The 22,139-nt window shown below is 43.3% G+C and overlaps 1 protein-coding gene across 13 annotated transcripts in view; it reads left to right on the top strand.

Annotated features, from left to right (window-relative positions):
- Positions 1-22,139, top strand: part of phldb1a (pleckstrin homology-like domain, family B, member 1a) — an 84,287-nt gene that overhangs the window by 47,271 nt on the left and 14,877 nt on the right. For 6 of the 13 annotated variants that reach the window (XM_052457459.1, XM_052457461.1, XM_052457462.1 and 3 more), the window contains 12 exons: positions 4,935-5,186; positions 6,513-6,695; positions 7,285-7,422; positions 7,835-7,963; positions 16,454-16,609; positions 17,924-18,124; positions 18,677-18,826; positions 19,977-20,102; positions 20,277-20,435; positions 20,878-21,024; positions 21,244-21,366; positions 21,555-21,645. In XM_052457459.1, coding sequence (XP_052313419.1) covers positions 4,935-5,186; positions 6,513-6,695; positions 7,285-7,422; positions 7,835-7,963; positions 16,454-16,609; positions 17,924-18,124; positions 18,677-18,826; positions 19,977-20,102; positions 20,277-20,435; positions 20,878-21,024; positions 21,244-21,366; positions 21,555-21,645 — 1,855 coding nt within the window. The remainder of the gene's footprint in view (positions 1-4,934; positions 5,187-6,512; positions 6,696-7,284; positions 7,423-7,834; positions 7,964-16,453; positions 16,610-17,923; positions 18,125-18,676; positions 18,827-19,976; positions 20,103-20,276; positions 20,436-20,877; positions 21,025-21,243; positions 21,367-21,554; positions 21,646-22,139) is intronic. The other 7 variants (XM_052457460.1, XM_052457466.1, XM_052457463.1 and 4 more) reach the window with 7 other exon arrangements.

The raw sequence follows: 22,139 nt of genomic DNA, 5'->3' as shown, positions 1-22,139 counted from the left end.
TACATTATATTAAACATTAAATATAAAATCGAACAGCTATTGATTTGAATATATTGTGGCTGAAATGTTAATGCCAGCTTTTTCAGATTGACAAGCTCTTAACTATCGATGCATAGTCTCTTTACCCCTACCTACATGTACAAATTACCTCAACTAACCTGTACCCTCGCACATTGACTCGGTAACGGTACCCTATGTATATAAACTCAGCAGAAAAGGAAACGGCCCTGTCTTTCAAAGATAATTCTTAAAATCCAAATTACTTCACAGATCTTCATTGTAAAGGGTTTAAACATTGTTTCCCATGCTTGTTCAATGAACCATAAACAATTAAGGAACATGCACCTGTGGAACGGTCGATAAGACACGGACAGCTTACAGACGGTAGGCAATTAAGGTCACAGTTGTGAAAACTTAGGACACTATAGAGGCCTTTCTACAGACTCTGAAAATCACCAAAAGAAAGATGCACAGGGTCCCTGCTCATCTGTGTGAATGTGCTTTAGGCATGCTGCAAGGAGGCATGAGGACAGCAGATGTGGCCAGGGCAATAAATTGTAATGTCCGTACTGTGAGACGCCTAAGACAGCGCTACAGGGAGACTGGACGGACAGCCGATCGTCCTCGCAGTGGCAGACCACGTGTAACAACACCTGCACAGGATCGGTACATCCGAATATCACACCTGCGGGACAGGTACAGGATGGCAACAACAACTGACCGAGGTACATCAGGAACGCACAATCCCTCCATCAGTGCTCAGACTGTCCGCAATAGGCTGAGAGAGGCTGGACTGAGGGCTTGTAGGCCTGTTGTAAGGCAGGTCCTCACCAGACATCACCGGCAACAATGTTGCCTATGGGCACAAACCTACTGTCGCTGGACCACACAGGACTGGCAAAAAGTGCTCTTCACTGATGAATCGCGGTTTTGTCTCACCAGGGGTGATGGTCGGATTCGCATTTATCGTCGATGGAATGAGTGTTATACGACGCCTGTACTCTGGAGCAGGATCGATTTGGAGGTGGAGGGTCCGTCATGGTCTGCGGCGGTGTTTCACAGCATCATCGGACTGAGCTTGTTGTTATAGCAAGCAATCTCAATGCTGTGTGTTACAGGGAAGACATCCTCCTTCCTCATGTGGTACCCTTCCTGCAGGCTCATCCTAACATGGCCCTCCAGCATGACAATGCCACCAGCCATACTGCTCGTTCTGTGCGTGATTTCCTGCAAGACAGGAATGTCAATGTTCTGCCATTGCCAGCGAAGAGCCCGGATCTCAATCCCATTGAGCACGTCTGGGACCTGTTCGATCGGAGGTTGAGGGATAGGGCCATTCCCCCCAGAAATGTCCTGGAACTTGCAGGTGCTTTGGTGGAAAAGTGGGGTAACATCTCACAGCAAGAAGTGGCAAATCTGGTGCAGTCCATGAGGAGGAGATGCACTGCAGTACTTAATGCAGCTGGTGGCCACACCAGATACTGACTGTTACTTTTGATTTTGACTCCCCCATTGGACACATTATTCCATTTCTGTTAGTCACATGTCTGTGGAACTTGTTCAGTTTATGTCTCAGTTTTTGAATGTAGTTATGTTCATACAAATATTTACACAAGTTTGCTGAAAATAAACGCAGTGGACAGGGAGAGGACGTTTCTTTTTTTTGCTTAGTTTAGCTTCTTTATTGTTATTCTATTGTTCTTTAAAAACATTTTTTACATTTTTTCACTTTATTTAGTAAATATTTTCCTATCTATATTTTCTGAAAACAGTGTTGTTTGCAGTGTTGGTTAATGGCTTGTAAGTAAGCATTTCACTCTAAGGTCACTACACCTGTTGTATTCGGCGCATGTGACAAATAAAGTTTGATTTGATACAACAAGGATACTATTCGTCCCATCTCTCATTTAATTGGAACTACTTCACAGTAGTAAATAGATAAGCTATTTCAAGTATTTTGCTCTATGCGATCCGGAGCATGATTCAAAAAATAGGCAACAGGAGATCTTAAAGGAATACTTCCGGATTTTGGCAATGAGTCAGATAAACTCGGGAATACCATTTGTATGTCTCTACGTGCTGTGTGAAGGGAGTTGCTAACTAGTACTAGCACAATTGCTAACTAGTGTTAGCGCAATGACTGGAAGTTTACAGGTTTCTGCTAGCATGCTAGCCAATACCCATCTGCTACGGTGCTGATGGTCTGTCTATCTGTGTTTCTGTGTCTGTGTGTGTGTCTGTGTGTGCATGCATGTGTATGTAATCGCGAGTTGATCAGATATCCAAATTCTTTACACAAGATTACACTTATCCTCATAATGTTATTTTATGAGTAAGAGAGATAAAGAGAAATGCGGGGAGAAGGATAAGATAACAAAGCTAAAAGGTTCAGAGCGAGAGAGAGAGCTTTTATGTTGTCCTCTCTCCTGTGCTGTCAGTAAGGTAATGTGGGTCATGGTGTATCTGTGGTCTAATTCCCAGAAAGAGTAGGGGCAGAGCAGCCCATAGAAATTGAATTGCTAAAATGGAAAAAGACCCTCAGACCACAGCAATTTGACTGTACAGTCACAGCGCTGACTGAAAATAGAGCCAGTCTGAAAGGCAAGTCCGCTCACTCAACAGTTTTAACTAACTCAAAGATATCCAGTTTCCAGCAGAGCCATAGATAGAGATTGGTTTCTGTTGTAGATTTAGGCCATTATCAGAGGCCCATACCTTTGTACTGTATCTGTATCTGTTCGTGGTTTACCCCGGCCTACCCTGGCAGTTTGACTGTTGTTGCCTTTGGAACTGTTTGTAGTTTAGGCTACTCACCATCAGGGGGCAACCAAGTACCATATCCTTGAACCTACAAACATGGAGGAATTTTTAGAGTAGGATTAACTGGTGCGAGTTTAAGGTTATTAATTGTACCTGTTACTAGATATAGTGATGTCAGTTCAGCCTGCTCTCTGTGGTGCTTTGGTAGACTGACTGCCGACATCTCCTTTTTACATTTTTATCATATTCACTTTGGGATTAACAGATCCTTCTTCCAAGACTGGAATGAATGACACAAAGAACAAACAGGCAGTTACCTTTCTCACTGTTCCACTGAACAACATTTGGGAGACTTGTTGCTGTTGTTAACCTCTGAATACACTCTTAAGGAATTTGACTTTAGGACCCTATGTAAATGCAATCAAAATATGTAATATCCTGACACAAAAAGGCTGAGTGTTCCACGCTTAAGCCATAAGGAATGTCTGAATGTTTGTAGATACTTAGAAAGTATATTATAGTTGGGCATTCACAGGCTTTTCTCTCGTCACTCTCTTGTGCATTTCCTCCCTGGTGGTTTCACAAACATGTTACATGGGTCATTAGTGGGTGGGTGGCATGAGACATTTGTTCTTTTGTTTCAGTCACAGTGTTGTTTACGCACACACACGCACACACACACGCACACACACACACGCACACACGCACGCACGCACGCACGCACGCACGCACGCACACACACACAGCGTTAAGTACCCTATTCTGACCCTCATGTTGTAGACTTAGACTTAAGGCTTAAGGCTACAGCTATGTATATGGTTCTAAATGCTGATTCTGACACATCTTTTAACAAGAGTTGGCCTTTTACAATATGCCTGTATTGATTTGAAATCCCTTTTCAGTCTGGGCAACAGTGGTCATGAGTTCATATGATTTTAGCTGTTTGCCAAGAGTTTTGACAAAATAATATACTGTAACACTGTCATAATATCTACAAATGTACCGATACCGAGTTGTACTTTGTAGGTGCAGTATGATTCAATTTGTTATATGCAGAGTGACAATACATAGCAGTATGTGTCTGAATACATTGCATGATTCGATCAACCTGTTTGCAGGTCATGGTGAGCTGTGGTGTCTGTCATCTCATGCCACTATTATCATTTAGCCTAGCTTCTCTGGCCTGAATGGTGTGGAGTAATGGGTGGCATGCTTGGCATGTCCTTCCAATGGTACTGCCAACCTGGCTGCTCTACAGGCAGTCTAGAGGCCATATGTATATGGTAGAAATGAAGTAGGACCTACATACACGATTACTTCACATGATACCTTTAATCAGTCTAGTAAATACACAACATTTGAATCAAAGTTTTCTTCAGCAAGCTCAGCACCCCCTAACAAGTGATGTTTGTTTAACTATACAGACTATATGTACTGTGTGTGGTACACACTGTAGTGGGGCAGAGTGGAGATACATGTGAGGGTAAATGACTGCAGCAGATGGTGAGGTCAGAGGTGAAAGGTCGGCTGAAGACACTGATGGGGTCACAAAATGGGTAGCAGCAGGGGGTACTAAGGGAATGATGGCAGCGTGTGTGTGTGTGTGTGTGTGTGTGTGATAGCTGTGTTTTTGTTTGTGTTACTTAATGTGTCTATATTGAGTGTGTGCGTATCTGTATATTTGTACTGGAAGTAGGTGCATTGGTTTACACTTATTTGGTTGGTGTATATGGGAGTTAATGTTAGTTAGGTTTAGCTTAGGTGCTCTCAGCATATCTGATTCCTAAGAATAGTGCTCTATGGAAGTCTAAAATAGATGTGATTTAGAAGAAGAAAGCTCTAGCCTGGGTGGGGCCAGAGAGAAAGTTGAACACTTTCCCTGTTCTATATCAAAATACAGACCTAGCCTATACAGTATGATTCTGGCATGATGGCTAGAGGACCCCTGTAAAGGAACAGTTATGCTCATGCCTGTTCCGTCACTTCTGGTGTCTGGTTACAGTCAGCCAATAGGAACAGCCGATGGCTCTGAGACAGCTGCCTGGACGGGACAATGTCACACAAGGACAATTTTAGAGGCAATCTGAGCTGTGTCATTGTGTGGTTTGTAGGCCTTCTTACCACTTTGCTCTGTGTGTGTGTGTGCGCGCATGTGCGTGTGGATGTGTGTGTAGGAGCGACAGAGGTTGGAGACCATCCTTAGCCTGTGTGCGGAGTACACCAACTCTCCCCAGTGTCTGGGTGGTGAGACAGGGAGTACAACAGGGCACTTCCCTGGACCAGGGGAGGGGGGCGCTAGAGAGAGACCCTGTACAGAGACAGGTGGTGGGGCGACTCAGCGAGGAGGAGTGACTCAGAGGCAGAGAGAGAGTGACGAGGAGAACCAGAGAGAGGAGTCCAGCAGCACAGAGAGCACTCACCAGGAGGTGAGAAAAAACACACGCACAAACAAACACACACACGCGACGCAGGCACTCACACACACAAGCACACATGCATGCTCAAGCAGACAAACACACGCACACACTCATTCTCAGACTGTGCAATTGCCGTACCATGTGGTAATACAGACTGACAGGATGCTCCCGACGGTGCATCTGTAGACGTTTGTGAGGGTCTTAGGGGCCAAGTAGAATTTCTTCAGCCTCCTGAAGTTGAAGAGGCATTGTTGCGCCTTCTTCACCACACTGTCGGTTTGAAGGGACCATTTCAGGTCCTCAGTGATGTGCACGCCGATGGACTTGAAGCTTTTGACCCTCTCCACTACGGCCCTGTCGTTGTGGATCCCTTCACACCAACGTGCTCTCTACTGTGTCCTGTAGTCCACGATCAGCACCTTCATTTTGTTGACGTTGAGGGAGAGGTCATATTCATGGTACCACGCTGCCAGGACTCTCACCTCCTTCCTGTAGGCTGTCTTGTCGTTGTTGGTAATAAGGCTGTTGTGTCGTCAGCAAACTTGATGATTGAGTTGAAGACATGCGTGGCCACACAGTCATGGGTGAACAGGGAGTACAGGAGGGGGCTGAGCACACACCCGTGTGGGACCCCCGTGTTGAGGATCAGTGTGGCAGGGGTGTTGTTGCCTAACTTCACCACCTGGGGTTGGCCCATCAGAAAGTCTAAGATCCAATTGCACAGGAAGGGTTTCAGACCCAGGGCCCAAGGCTTGGTGATGAGCTTGGAGGGCACTATGGTGTTGAAGGGTGAGCTGTAGTTGATGAACAGCATTCTTATATTGGTAATCCTTCTTCCAGGTGGGATATTGCAGAGTGCAGTGCAATGGCGATTACGTAATCTGTTTAACTATTGGGCGGTAAATTGGAAATTGTAGTGGGTTTAGGGTGTCAGGTAAGGTGGAGGTGATATTATCCTTAACTAGCCTATCAAAGCACTTTATGATGACATAAGTGACTGCTATGAGGCGATAGTCATTTAGCTCAGTTAACTTGAGTACAGGAACAATGGTGGACATTTTGAAGTAAGTGGGGACAACAGAAGGGTAGGGAGAGATTGAACATGTCCGTAAACAATACAGCCAGCTGGTTGGCATATGCTCTAAGGGTGCGGCTTGGGATGCAGTCTTGCGAGGGGTTATTAACACACTTAAATGTCTTATTCACGTCGGCCACGGCGATCAGGAGTACACAGTCCTCGTGAGCGGCGTGGGCCCATGTTGGCGGCTCAGTGTTCTCTGAATGTTCTCTTTTATTAGATAAGTACTCACATTGGTGCATGTGTGCTTTATCCAGCAGGAAGACTCAGGGTCAGGGTTAGGTCTTGGTGTATCAGGGTTAGGATCAGGATCAGGTGTGTCTGGGCGTCAGGAGCAGCAGTACCTGGAGGAGGAGAGGACCAGGGTTCTGTCCAGGGTGGATAAGCTGAAACACAGAGTCACAGAGCTGGAGCAGCAGCTACAGGAGTCCAGACAGGAGGTAGGTTAACAAACAGCAACCCTTGTCCATTTCCCGTAAGCACTGCAATACTCTCCAGTTGTAAGTGCACTGGTAAAACAAAGTGATTTGTAAAACTTAAACTAGTGGCAACTGAGCTGCCACCAACTTAATCAAAACTAAATCTTAACTTTGCGGGAGGTAGCCTTGAGGTTAGAGCGTTGTGAGTCGGTAACCAAAAGTTGGCTGATTCGAATTCCAGAGCTAACAAACATTTAAAAGTAATAATTTCGCTGTGCCCTAAGCGCTTAACCTTAATTGCTCCAGGGGTGCTATACAATGACGACCCTGGCCGTGACCCCACTTTTTTATTACAAACTTTATATATATATATTTAACTTTATTTAATTAGGCAAGTCACTTGTGTGTAACAGGAAAAATAGAAGCATCCCCCAAATTATATTATTATAGGATAAACAGTAACTTCTACCTGATACAGCTAGCTAAGGATGGACTTTAGAGTCTGGTTCCTCTCCAGGTTTCTTGCCGATGTGCTTCTACTTGCTTGAGTCTAGGCCGAGTTACTGTAAACTAAGCACTGTTGTCTTGTTTGCCTGTCTGTCCCTCCTAGGCGGAGATGGAGAGGGCTCTGCTGCAGGGGGAGAGGCAGGCTGAGCAGGAGCAGGTCGAGGCAGAGACAGAGATCATCTCTCAGCTCCAGTCTAAACTCAGCCAGCTGGACAGGGCCACCCAGAGGGAGAAAGACAAGGTAGGACCATCTAGTAACAGATCACACAGCTACCTACACGTGCACGCATGCAAGTGTGCATAGAATTTGTACTGGTAGTTGTACATCAAAGCTCTGTATCAATGATCAACCTTAATTTATATGGCCAAGTGTGTTGAGTACTGATAGCTATACACTTTTCAGCTTATTTTTTTCCTTTTGACTCAAAAAGATGCTTGAAGCCTTGCAACCTTAACCCCCGGCACCCTAATCCTCCTACCCCGTCACTCACCTACTGCCTTTGACCTCTCTTTAAAGCTGCTTGGCTGCATGGCGTAGTTTTGAGCTGTGTGTTTTGTTTCTCCCTGGGACGATGTGTGCACTTGTGTGTGTACGGTGTGTGCGCGTGTGTGTATGGTGTGTGTATGGTGTGTGTATGTGGTTTGTGTTCTAGGGGAGGGCTAATGTGTCTACTGAGCGGCAGCTGCTGGAGAGACTTCATGAGGGGTACAGTGAGATGAAGAGCCAGGTTCATAACTGTCCTGAATCTCTGAGGGAACAGTTACAGGAGCAGCTACGGAGGGTCAGTGCTCTTCACACACCCTAGTCCACTAGAACTAGAACACTAGGAAATAGAACACTAGGAAATAGAACACTAGAACTAGAACACTAGAAATAGATCACTAGAACTAGATCACTAGAACTAGATCACTAGAATTAGAACACTAGAATTAGAACACTAGAACTAGAACACTGGAACTAGAACACTAGAACTTGAACACTAGAACTAGATCACTAGAACTAGAACACTGGAACTAGAACACTGGAACTAGAATACTAGAACTAGAACACTGGAACTAGATCACTGGAACTAGAACACTGGAACTAGAGCTAGGAACTAGAACACTAGGAACTAGAAAACTAGGAACGAGAACACTGGAACTTGAACAGTGGAACTTGAACACTAGAAATGGAATACTAAAAATTGAACACTAGAACTAGAACGCTAGAATTAGAAGACTAGGGGCTGTATTTTTGGCTGTGTCAAACGCACGTTAGTTTGCAATTTCGCATTTAAAAATTGGCGCACTGGCATTTTCCAGCACAATGCCAGGTTCGGCAATTTATCTGTCTAACATAAGCTCACTTGCACTGAGGTGGGAGGGGTGGCAATATTTGAGGTGTGTTCTTTGAGGTGTGTCCAAGCACAACAGTGTAAATTTCATGCAGTGTTAATTGTAAATTTTAAGACCCACAAAAAGCAGCTCTTAATGGTTACGCAGTGTATAATGGCATGGATTTTGAGAGCTGAAGCGCAGCCTATCCAGCCATGACGCACAGTGCCCATGGAAGGAGAGATGTGCCTTTTTGTGCCAGTGAATCTCGTATTTAGAAACATAAAAAATATATATTTTTAGTTTCCCACCATTTTGTTTAATTTGATTAAAAACCAAGCCTACCCTTAATCAAGGCTGGTTTAGCAGCATCACATAGGTGCATATTTTTATCCTTGCCATTAGCCAAAAGTAGCTTATGAATAAAGGGGTCTACAGTTGTGGGCAAAAGTTTTGAGAATGACACAAATATTAATTTCCACAAAGTTTGCTGCTTCAGTGTCTTTAGATATGTTTGTCAGATGTTGCTATGGAGTACTGAAATATAATTACAAACATTTCATAAGTGTCAAAGGCTTTTATTGACAATTACATGAAGTTGATGCAAAGAGTCAATATTTGCAGTGTTGACCCTTCTTTTTCAAGACCTCTGCAATCCACCCTGGTATGCTGTCAATTAACTTCTGGGCCACATCCTGACTGATGGCAGCCCATTCTTGCATAATCAATGTTTGAAGTTGGTCAGAATTTGTAGGTTTTTGTTTGCACACCGCCTCTTGAAGATTAACCACAAATTCTCAATGGGATTAAGGTCTGGGGAGTTTCCTGGCCATGGACCCAAAATATCGATGTTTTGTTCCCCAAGCCACTTAGTTATCACTTTTGCCTTATGGCAAGGTGCTCCATCATGCTGGGAAAAGCATTGTTCGTCACCAAACTGTTCCTGGATGGTTGGGAGAAGTTGCTCTCGAAGGATGTGTTAGTACCATTTTTTATTCATGCCTGTGTTCTTAGGCAAATTTGTGAGTGAGCCCACTCCCTTGGCTGAGAAGCAACCCCACACATGAATGGTCTCAGGATGCTTTACTGTTGGCATGATACAGGACTGATGGTAGCGCTCACCTTGTCTTCTCCGGACAAGCTTTTTTCTGGATGCCCCAAACAACCGGAAAGGGGATTCATCAGAGAAAATGACTTTTACATTTACATTTACATTTAAGTCATTTAGCAGACGCTCTTATCCAGAGCGACTTACAAATTGGTGCATTCACCTTATGACATCCAGTGGAACATCCACTTTACAATAGTGCATCTAAATATTTTAAGGGGGGTGAGAAGGATTACTTTATCCTATCCTAGGTATTCCTTAAAGAGGTGGGGTTTCAGGTGTCTCCAGAAGGTGGTGATTGACTCCGCTGTCCTGGCGTCGTGAGGGAGTGTGTTCCACCATTGGGGAGCCAGAGCAGCGAACAGTTTTGACTGGGCTGAGCGGGAACTGTACTTCCTCAGTGGTAGGGAGGCGAGCAGGCCAGAGGTGGATGAACGCAGTGCCCTTGTTTGGGTGTAGGGCCTGATCAGAGCCTGGAGGTACTGAGGTGCCGTTCCCCTCACAGCTCCGTAGGCAAGCACCATGGTCTTGTAGCGGATGCGAGCTTCAACTGGAAGCCAGTGGAGAGAGCGGAGGAGCGGGGTGACGTGAGAGAACTTGGGAAGGTTGAACACCAGACGGGCTGCGGCGTTCTGGATGAGTTGTAGGGGTTTAATGGCACAGGCAGGGAGCCCAGCCAACAGCGAGTTGCAGTAATCCAGACGGGAGATGACAAGTGCCTGGATTAGGACCTGCGCCGCTTCCTGTGTGAGGCAGGGTCGTACTCTGCGGATGTTGTAGAGCATGAACCTACAGGAACGGGCCACCGCCTTGATGTTAGTTGAGAACGACAGGGTGTTGTCCAGGATCACGCCAAGGTTCTTAGCGCTCTGGGAAGAGGACACAATGGAGTTGTCAACCGTGATGGCGAGATCATGGAACGGGCAGTCCTTCCCGGGAGGAAGAGCAGCTCCGTCTTGCCGAGGTTCAGCTTGAGGTGGTGATCCGTCATCCACGCTGATATGTCTGCCAGACATGCAGAGATGCGATTCACCACCTGGTCATCAGAAGGAGGAAAGGAGAAGATTAATTGTGTGTCATCTGCATAGCAATGATAGGAGAGACCATGTGAGGTTATGACAGAGCCAAGTGACTTGGTGTATAGCGAGAATAGGAGAGGGCCTAGAACAGAGCCCTGGGGGACACCAGTGGTGAGAGCGCGTGGTGAGGAGACAGATTCTCGCCACGCCACCTGGTAGGAGCGACCTGTCAGGTAGGACGCAATCCAAGCGTGGGCCGTGCCGGAGATGCCCAACTCGGAGAGGGTGGAGAGTAGTCCAATTCCTTTTTTTTTTTTTTTCAGCAGTCCAATTCCTGTACCTTTTTCAGAATATCAGTCTCTCCCTGATGTTTTTCCTGGAGAGAAGTGGCTTCTTTGCTGCCCTTCTTGACACAAGGCCATCCTCCAAATGTCTTCACCTCACTGTGCATGCAGATGCACTCACACCTGCCTGCTGCCATTCCTGAGCAAGCTCTGTACTGGTGGTGCCCCAATCCCGCAGCTGAATCAACTTTAGGAGACGGTTCTGGCGCTTGCCAGACTTTCTTGTGCGCCCTGATGCCTTCTTTACAACAATTGAACCGCTCTCCTTGAAGTTCTTGTTGATCCGATAAATGGTTGATTTAGGTGCAATCTTACTGGCAGCAATATCCTTGCCTGTGAAGCCCTTTTTGTGCAAAGCAATGATGAACGGCATGTGTTTCCTTGCAGGTAACCATGGTTGACAGAGGAAGAACAATGATTCCAAGCACCACCCTCCTTTTAAAGCTTCCAGTCTGTTATTCGAACTCAATCAGCATGACAGAGTGATCTCCAGCCTTGTCCTCGTCAACACTGTCGTGTCTTTGGCTATGCAGGATTAAGTGATATGACATGCTATTCTATAAAATAATTTCTCCGTAATTAATATTACCTGATTGAGCTAATCATGTAAATGTAATTAACTAGAGAGTCGGGGCACCACGAAATAACATTTATAGAGCTGTTATCTTCCGAATAAACTCTTAAAGACCTAGTAATATTTGACATCAATAGCAATCAATATTAATCGTCATCTTAATTCAGTCTCATCTGAAAGTTGTAAATTCTTGGTTATCTGCACGAACCCTGGCTAAAAAGTTGAATCAGTGATACAAAATAGGGTTTAATTGTTTATGTACTAAATGCATAACTAATCACACATACACATAATTAAATCATAACTTGATTACAAATGACGTCATAAAGGAAAACGTCCCTAGCGGGCAGAACAGATATGACAGCTTGTTACACAAAAGAAAAGGGGCTGGGTTTGAGTGAAAGAGCGTGAAGACCGAGGGACACGGGGAGAAGCTGTGCTATTGTAAATACAGTATCTTATGCATTCTAAATTACTGCCCATTTGGAAAAGGAAAATGCAATAAATATTTTCTCTGAGCTGCGCTTCGGTAGGTTGGTGGTAGATGGAAGGCCGTGTTGCCCAACCGAGTCCTTTGTCCTTTGAAGAATGTCTCTGCTGGTCAATTGGATACTTTGTAGTAACTTCGTTGTGTGGTAGACGGGATACTCTGTCTGTTCCTTCCTAACCCTCGTTTGCATCTGCTGTTGCTAACTCAACGGCTAGGAGGTATCCCTTCTGTAGTGAATAAGAGTTCAAAGTTCATACCATTTACAACCAAAGCTCACGCTGATGTTGGCTTCGTTCTGTAGTTATCATCTGAACCATTCTGACATCGGACCGTCGTCCTCACATCCTCGGAACAGCAGGTTACATTGACGTCAAGGCTTTATATAGGAAGGGAGAGGAGGTCGTGTTTGAAAAGTTTTATAGCCCATGTCCCTTCACAGCCACTGATTGAGCAGAGCCCTACCTTATGAAAACCCAAATCTCACATTTTAGAAGCTAAAATCACAATTCACCCCATCACGAATAATTTCATATTCAAACATTTAAATTGAACAACAACTCCATGTGAATCGGATAACTCTGATGTGTAGACTTTCCACTGTAGAGTTTATGTTATCTTATCATTGATGAGAATGTCTCCGATGACCACCAAACTGACACCATATTCATTAATTACAACCGCATATGTTCAATTGGTCGGATTACCAGAATATAGTTAATTTCCCCCCACCTTCTGAATCTCTATGTTAACCAAGGGTTTTGCAAATGTAACATCAGTAGGGTAGAGAGGGGAAAAAGGGGTGAAGAGGTATTTATGACTGTCATAAACCTACCCCCAGGCCAACATCATGACAACACTCACACCTGTGTTAACGAGCGAATCACTGACATGATGTCAGCTAGTCCTTTTATGGCAAGGCTGAAATGTAGAAATGTGGAAATGTTTTTTTTTGGATTCAGTTCATTTTCATGACAAAGAGGGACTTTGCAATTCATCTGATCACACTTCATAACATTCTGGAGTATATGCAAATTGCCATCATACAAACTGAGGCAGCAGACTTTGTGAAAATTAATATTTGTGTCATTCTCAAAACTTTTGGCCACGACTGTACTTAGAGTGCCTTGAAAAGTTTTTGCCCTCATTATTCACAATTCACATACCTGCATTTGCTTGTTCAAGTAGGCTATCCATCCCCATTTAGGGCAGCAGGTAGCCTAGTGGTTAGAGCATTGGGCCAGCAACAGAAAAGTCACTAGTTTGAATCCCAGAGCAGACATTGTGGAAAATGTGTCGCTGTGCCCGTGAGTAAGTCACTTAACCCTTATTGTTCCAGGACAGCCGTTGATAATGGCAGACTCTTGCCGTGACCCCATTCTCCGAGAGTATCTGAGGGAATGTTGGATACGCAAACAACATTTCCAACATACACATGCGTATACTTTACATGCACACTTGTACATGTGTGAAATAGGACAAATGTTAGCACACGCCAAATTAGTGTTTTCAAAGAGTGCCCCTCGTCCGATTACCAAAGACACGCCCCTATTCAGTCATCCTATAATATTATATCAACGACAGTTTTCTGTGACAATCTGCCTTGCATATCGGCAAGGATACAACTGACAGGAGCCTAGTATTTTGTGCGAATGAATGCATAAAGACATTAGGCCTACGTGTGCACACAGTGCCATGTAACAAGAGAAGCAATTTATGATACCATGCTTCTGACCCTATCCTATTTAGAAATATTGTTGTTGGTTTTAAAACAGATTGACTGTTTTTTGTTTAATTTCTTTAACCTCTCTGCGAGTAAGGCTAGTTTCCTGAATTTCCGCCTGTCTGACGTGTCCAAAGTAAACTGCCTGTTACTCAAGCCCAGAAGCTAGGATATGCATATAATTGATAGAATTGGAAAGCAAACACTCTGAAGTTTTTAAAACTGTTACAATAATGTCAGTGAGTATAAGAATACTGATATAGCAGGCGAAAACCAGAGGACAATTGATCCGGAATTGTTTGTTTTGGAGCTCACAATGACTTCCAATGCAATGCTATTGAAAGATTCTAATTTCCACCTCCCAGATTGCAGTTACTATGGCTTCCACTAGATGTCAACAGTCTTTATACAAGGTTTTAGGCTTGTTTTTTTTAATGAAGAAGTGTTTGTAGTCGTTCCAAGTTGAGCGCTAGGGCAAATGTAGTCTTTTGCGCGCGTGAATGTGGGCGCACTCTTTGTTCTTTTCCTTTGCTATTGAACATAGTAATCTCCGTCTGAAATATTATCGTTAATTTAGATATTAGGCAACCTGAGGAATAATGAAAAACATTGTTTGACTCGTTTGGACAAAAATAGCTGGTATCTTTTTGGAATCTTTTGTATGCATGTTGAAGGACTGGATTATTGAATTCAATGGCGCCAACTAAACAGTGTTTTTGGGATATAAAGAAGGACTTTATCGAACAAAATGACCATTCATTGTGTAGCTGGGACCCTTGGGATTGCAAACAGAGGAAAAGTAAGTAAGTCAAAGTAAGTGATTTATTTTATCGCTATTTTGTGATTTTGTGTCGCCTGTGCTGGTGTGAAAAGGATGTTGTTGTGGGGCGCTGTCCTCAGTCAATCGAATGCTATGCTTTCGCCGTGAAGCCTTTTTGAAATCTGACAACGCAGTTCGATTACCAAGATTCTAAGCTAAAGAATCATGTATGACACTTTTATTGTCATGAATGTTTAATATTACGATTTTGTATTTTGAATTTGGCGCGCTCCGATTTCACCGGATGTTATCGAACTTTATCCCGCTAGCGGGATCTCCGCTCTAAGAGGTTTTAACAATCAAACTTATTAGAACGATTCACTGTCTATGGGTTTATGGCTGAAATACAATGCAATTCCATCTGCTATTTCTGGAGAAGAGCAAATATGATCTGTAAGATGGTTCCATGATGGCTATAAAACACCATATTTGCCTTTCTCTTTATCCAGTTGCCTTGTCTGTATTATACACCCATGGGGAGCAGTTATGGTGCCTGTAACTGTATTTAGACATAGCCTATTTAAAACAAGTTATTGTTTTGTTTTTTTGAATTATACGTTGTCTTTTTAGGCTTTCTCAATAGCCTAGTGAATTTAATCTTGCTTATTGAGTATGTTTGGCATGTCAGACTGCAATGTACAGTAGACCTACCCACTATATCAGTGCAAATGTTATAATCTATGTTTAACAATGTATTTGCATATTGAAGCAATGCAGTTAGAACAATGGGGACTGAAAACATGTTCAACATATTTTGCAAATATGGGCAGGCTATTTAACGAACTAGGCTATAATGGGAATAACATTTTAATTGTAGTTGATGACAAAGCAATACATGAAATACAGTAAATACACAACTTGAAGCAGTTACTTATTTAGCCATGGAGCACGTTTTGATTGGCCATTGAGGGGCCAAGCCTCAACTCACCCACAACTTCTTTATTCATAAAAAACCCAGCTCTTTCGCGCCACTGCCAGCTACTACTCCCATAATTCCGGTTCTGAAGATATCTAAAATATTTCTGACAGCCCCCTGAACCTATAACACTACCTCCAGCGCTAAGATTTACCATTGCGATAGGTTTGTTAAAATAGAGCCCTAGAACTTTAACACTAGAAATGTAACACTATAACTTGACCACTAGAATTAGAATACTACAACTAGTATCACAGAGGGACATGCCAAAATGTTGAATCTTGGAACAAGTTTATATAATTTTACATGTGGTCTATATTAAATGGCACTTCATTGAACATAACAGGCTTTTAAATGCAATATTGGTGCTCAATTGCTACTTAAAATATCAAAGGGACCCAGAAAGTACCCAGCAACTGCTTAAATGTATTGCCTTGGAAAAGAGCAAGCATATCAAAGCTGTGAATGAAAGGACATTTGGACACTGGACTTCATTCAGGACTTTGGAAGCTGTATCGCTTTGCATGTGCTTGTTTTATTTTTAAAAACGATTGTGAAGTAGCCTAGAAGTATACTGTGCCCTTTCTGCTATGTATGTTGCAATACCATATAAAAATGTACTTTACTAATGAAATAACTAGCTGCATGCTATAGGATTTTTAAAAATCAGAGAACATGTTTTCATGCTGTTATTACTCCTGTTTGTCAGTGAATAAGACCTCCCCATTTTGAATTGGTGTGACCTGTCTGTGTGTCTGTCTTGCCTCTTGTCTGTCCGTCTGTCTGTGTCTCTGGCAAGATGCAAGATGGCACCGACAGACATCGCAGCTCTTTTTGTTAGATACTGCGCTGTTGGAGCTAGGAACACAAGCATTTCGCTACACCCGCAATAACATCTGCTAAATATGTGTATGTGACAAATAACATTTGATTTGATCTGTCTGTTGGTCCATCTGTCTACCTGTAGGAGGCAGATGCGCTTGAGGTGGGGACCAAGCAATTTGAGGACTTGGAGTTCCGTCAACTGGAGAGAGAGAGCGGTCTGGAGGAAGAGAAGGAGACGCTCAGCAGACAGCTGCTCCTGGAAAGGGCCGAGTACCACCGCAGCGTGGCCAAGAGAAAGGTAGAACAGGACACACTGCTACACAGTAGTCTACAACATATTGGTCATGATGAACCCTTTTCACACTACTGAGCTGAATTGTAATACGCTGGCCTGGTTAGTTGTTAGCCTCTACGGGATTGGTGTCCCTATACTGGGATAGTTGCGCTAATGTGATTAGCATGACATTGTAAGTAACAACAAACTTTCCAGGACACAGACATGTCTTATATGGGCAGAACGCTTAAATTCCTGTTAATCTAACGGCACTGTCCAATTTCAGTAGCTATTACAGTGAAAAAATACCATACTATTGTTTGAAAAGAGTGCACAACAACAACAAACTTTTATCATGGCAACTGGCATGATACATTCACCTCTGAAGGTAAATAATCTACTTATATTCAGTAATCTTGCTCTGATTTGTCATCCCGAAGGTCCCAGAGATAAAAATGTAGCATGTTTTTTTTTAATATAAAATCTATTTTTATATTAAAATGTAGGAACTGGGTTCCACAGTTTGAACCCCTGCTTTCTCTGGCTCCACGCCCACCCCGCCTGGCCATCTAGATGTGTGAAAGTTAGTGTTTAAGCTAATGATCCATCATGTATGACATTCCTGGGAGTGTGTAAACTTAAATAGTTTATTACCATAGCATACCATATCATTGTTGTATGTTCTCTATAGTTATGTACTTGAAAATGTATCAATTGACCAATTCGGCACATTGGGCAGACATAATATTGTCCAGTATTGCAATGCTTCACTGGATCAATCTGAAACTGCACACAATTTAGATGTTGGCCATCTATTGGCCAACATCTAAATTGCGGCTAAACAGCAATATTATATTATGGCATTTCTCTTGCATTTCAAAGATGATGGAACAAAAAATATATAGAAAACGCATGTTTTTTTGTTGGTATTTTCTTTTACTAGATCTAATGTGTTATATTCTCCTACATTAATTTCACATTTCCACAAACTTCAAAGTGTTTCCTTTCAAATGGTACCAGGAATATGCATATCCTTTGCTTCAGGTCCTGAGCTACATACAGGCAGTTCGATTTGGGTGTCATTTTAGGCCATTTGTTTTTAAAAAGGGTACGATTCTTAAGAGGTTTTTAAGCATCCACCACAGTTGCTAATACCGTACTGGAAAGGACAATGAGAAAATAAAATATCAAAACTCGTTCAGTATGGTTCAGGTTGGGACAATAGTGTGAGAGCGATAATAGTCATACCATCATGTGAAAAAGTATGGAATTAAAAAATCCTTTGAGCTTGCATTGTAAGATGGGATGTAGTAAAGCGAAGTGCACCTTGTTCTTTAGGAGAAGATGGCTGCTCTGGAGGTGCAGGCCAACCAGTTAGGGGTGCAGGCAGCTCAGGACTGTGAGAGGATGGCTAAAGACAGGACCCTGGCCCTACAGCTGCTTCATAAAGAGAAGGACAGGCTGTCCACTCTGGAGAAGAGATACCACACTCTGACAGGAGGACGGAGCTTCCCCAAGCCCTGCAGCACCATGAAAGAGGTGAGAAGGAGGAACACAATCAATTGAATTCATCTGGATTTGTCCAGATAGTATTTAAATGATTTAATTATTAGTTTCTTAGGCTTAAAAATCTAGATGTTTGTTTGTTTTTGTTTTAGAATCATTTGTTTGCCTTTTAAGCTCTCTTTATATTGATTTACATTTTCTTGTGTGCAAATAAATAAACACATAAATAAATAGTCCACTCAGCATCAACTGTCACTTTTTCCTAGAGAGTCACGGGATCTATAAAAACAACCCACAAGTGAGGCCGCAGTACCTCAGAGATGCTGAGGACTCTTGTTAGTGTAAATGGCTGACATCACTGAGCTGGCCTCTCTTACTGAGAGGAGATCAGCTATGTTTGTCAAGTTGGACTCTAGTCTAAATGATATAGGTGAAGGCTTTTCTACTGCTGTGTTGCTGTAATGAATAGAGGATAGTCATTAGGGTTAGTATGTGTTGTTTACAGTGTATTTACAATAGTAGGGTAACAGGTTAAACCATAGACTTTTGAGTACACGTTTGACTGAAAACTTTTACTGAAAACAGGAAGTACCAGTGCTGCATATCAGCGAACCTGACCTGGTACAGGGGGAGGTTGTCCCTCCTCCACATCCTCCCTGCCCTCCTCCTGCCTCCTTCTCTTCTTCCTCCTCATACACCCCCTCCCCTGACCTCTGTCCCACCAGGCCACAGGAGGTAAACACACTGACGCATGTGGACTGACTAAACTACCCATAATGCAGCCTGACTACACTACCCACAATCCCCCTTCCTTTGGGGATGTATCCTACCTGGCTTGCTCTGCATTTGTCTTGTGTCCACTAATAGAAATGGACATGAGAGGAATATTTCACCTTTATTTAACAAGGCAAGTCAAATAAGAACAAATTCTTATTTTCAATGACGGTCTAGGAACAGTGGGTTAACTGCCTTTTTCAGGGGCAGAATGACATATTTTTACCATGTCAGCTTGGGGATTTGATCTTGCAACCTTTCGGTTACTAGTCCAACGCTCTAACCACTAGGCTACCTGCCGCCCCAATATGTGTTTTTGAGAAGCTTGAAAAAGAATCCCTTCTTTGTATTAGTCTGTAGGTGTGTCTTATGACAAGGTGGCCTGTGCCTGAATGTTTCTGCATCTACATTTGTATCGTTTGTGTTGGGGTTGTCTCAATTTGTGACTTTGGATCCAGTGTGTTTGGACCAAGTGTCTGTTTGTTTTTGTGTGGCTTGGCTGGCTTACCTTTACCCTTTGTGATGAGTATCTGTACTGTAGTTTGAGGTGAGTTATTTTTTGTGTGATAATGATCAAATACAAAATTAATTTTAGGAACTCGTGCATGTGTGTGGGAATCTCTGATTCTGTGTGTGTGTGTGTGTTTGTTTAACTATCCTTGTGGGTACCAGAAGTCCTCACAAGGATAGTAAAACAAGGGATATTTTGGACATTTTGCCAGTCCCACAAGGAAAAATGCAATTTTAGGCTACAATTAGGGTTAGGGTTAGAATTAAGGTTAGGGTTAGGGGTTAGAGTTTGGGTTATGGTTAGGTTAAAGGTTAACGTTAAGGTTAGATTCAGGGTTATGGGTTAGGGAAATAGGGGGGGAATCAATTATTTGGTCCTCACAAGGATAGCAATAGAAAAATGTGTGTGTGTGGGGGGAGTACAAACATGTATGCATTCCCTACTGTTAGTAGCTCTGGGTAAGAGCGTCTGCTAAATAACTCAAATGTAAAAATTAAATAAAAATTATGGGAATGTAAGGGTATTTTGTCTTTAGGTATACAATATATCCCTTATTTCAACTTGTGTGTGCTTGTGTTGTGGGTGTTGGTGTTGATGCAGGAGTACCTCAGGCTCGCTGATGTCTATAAGATGTATGGGAGCGGTGGTCCTCTCCCGACCTACTCTACCTCCCCTGCTCCTCACTGCCTCTCTCTCACTGTTGCTGCAGCAGCTCTGCCCGGCGAGGTAGAATAGACCACCTACTTTCTATTATTCCCTCTGTTTCTGTTGGCTTTTTTGGACATATACCCTTGGTTAACAATCCTACCTCTCTCTGCTCTCTCCCAATATCTACAACCTTTGCCTTGTGTTTGTGTCTGTGCGCGTGTTTGTGTTTGTGTGTTGATTATCTTTGTAAAGGAATACGTCACAGTTAGTCAGTTAAGCCAGATGTTGGGGATGCAGAAACGTGGCCCCTCCTCCGCACTTTCTATCCAGTCATTCCAGCTTGCGCTCGCTGATGCTGCCTTCTCCTGCCACACAACTCCATGTGACACCTCCCCCACTATCTCAGTTGAGGTGTGTGCCTCCCTCCTGGCTTTAAACCCCTCTTACCTTTGAGACTGTCACACGTAGACCACGTTTATATGGTTTATGGAGATATGGAATAAAATGCATTGTGGATGAAGTTATCTTGGGATTTGGTATAGATAAACTGAGCTTTCTCCTTTTTCATATAGTGTGGTTAGAATTTAGTTTTTGTTGAATGGACCAACCTTTCTGGGCATAGAATGTTCTGAAATGACTTTACTTTATTCACTATGTTATGGATGGTTTCTATTACTGTCTGGGTAAAAGAAAGTATTCGCCATCAGCTTTTCTTTCTCATATCAAGGAATTTCCGTTCTATTACTTCTTATTTCTCCTGCCTCCTACCTCTTTTATGCTTCTCATCCTGTCTCTGTTGCTCTCCTTCTTTGCTCTCCTCTGCCTGGACTCTCTGCACCACCACCCCCCTCAGAGCCAGCCTGAGTGGATTAGACCTCACAACCCGGCCCTTAACTTAGAGCGCTGGTACCAGGACATAATGTCAGCAGGGGAGCCCCACCACCAGTCATGCCCTCCCCCTCTCCCTGCTAAGTCTCACTCCTCACGCAGATCTAGCCAGGTAAACCTCTCGCCTCTCTTTGCTTTAATCTACTATGCTATTTGTTCTATTCTTTATTTCATTTCCTGATATTATGTTTGGCATTTTGATCAGGGTTGGGTTGCTGGCCAGTGTTGGTGATTGTTGACATCAGTCATCTTGGTCGCCGGTTGTGTCATGGAGACCTCTTCTGGTCACCTGTCTGACTGACTTGTTTGACTCCTCTGGTTTTGTCTTCAGGTGTACCGGTCAAAACCAGATGGTGATGTAGGTCAGACAGCATCATGCTCAAGTAGTGTCAATGGTAGTGCCAGCCCTCCACAGTCCAATGGGGTTACACTGGGCCGAAGCACACCCATCAAGGTAAGGGACTCTCTTATACATCCTCTACCCATAGATCATGGTGGTAGGAACTATTTTATTCTACTCTATGCTCTTCCCTTCTCTTTTATTATATTCTATTCCATATTATATTCTGATATTCTCTATTATATTCTACATGTATATGTAATACCTCTTCATAACTCCCAACTCTCTCTGTCCCCTCCCAGGGTCTCCAGCTGGTGTCCAGGGAGCTGTCGGCATCAGGCCCTCCAGACATGGTGATGGACACCAGGAGACAGCTGTCACTGCAGAGCAAAGGTAACAGAGCCCCTCCCTTTCCCCTGTCTGGTTCCATCTAAACTCAGCAAAAAAATAAACATCCCTTTTTCAGGACCTGTCTTTCAAAGATAATTCGTAAAATCGAAATAACTTCAAAGATCTTTATTGTAAAGGGTTTAAACACTGTTTCCCATGCTTGTTCAATGAACCATAAACAATTAATGAACATGCACCTGTGGAACGGTCGTTAAGACACTAACAGCTTACAGACGGTAGGAAATTAAGGTCACAGTTGTGAAAACTTAGGATACTAAAAGAGGCCTTTCTACTGACTCTGAAAAACACCAAAAGAAAGATGCCCAGGGTTCCTGCTCATTTGCGTGAAGGTCCCTTAGGCATGCTGAAAGGAGACACGAGGACTGCAGATGTGGCCAGGCTAATAAATTGCAATGTCCGTACTGTGAGAAGCCTAAGACAGTGCTACAGGGAGACAGGACGGACAGCTGATCGTCCTCGCAGTGGCAGACCACGTG

Source organism: Oncorhynchus keta, chromosome 11 (genome assembly GCF_023373465.1).
Source record: "Oncorhynchus keta strain PuntledgeMale-10-30-2019 chromosome 11, Oket_V2, whole genome shotgun sequence".
NCBI classification, from domain to species: Eukaryota; Metazoa; Chordata; class Actinopteri; order Salmoniformes; family Salmonidae; genus Oncorhynchus; species Oncorhynchus keta.
This window is presented reverse-complemented; position numbering and strand designations above follow the sequence as displayed.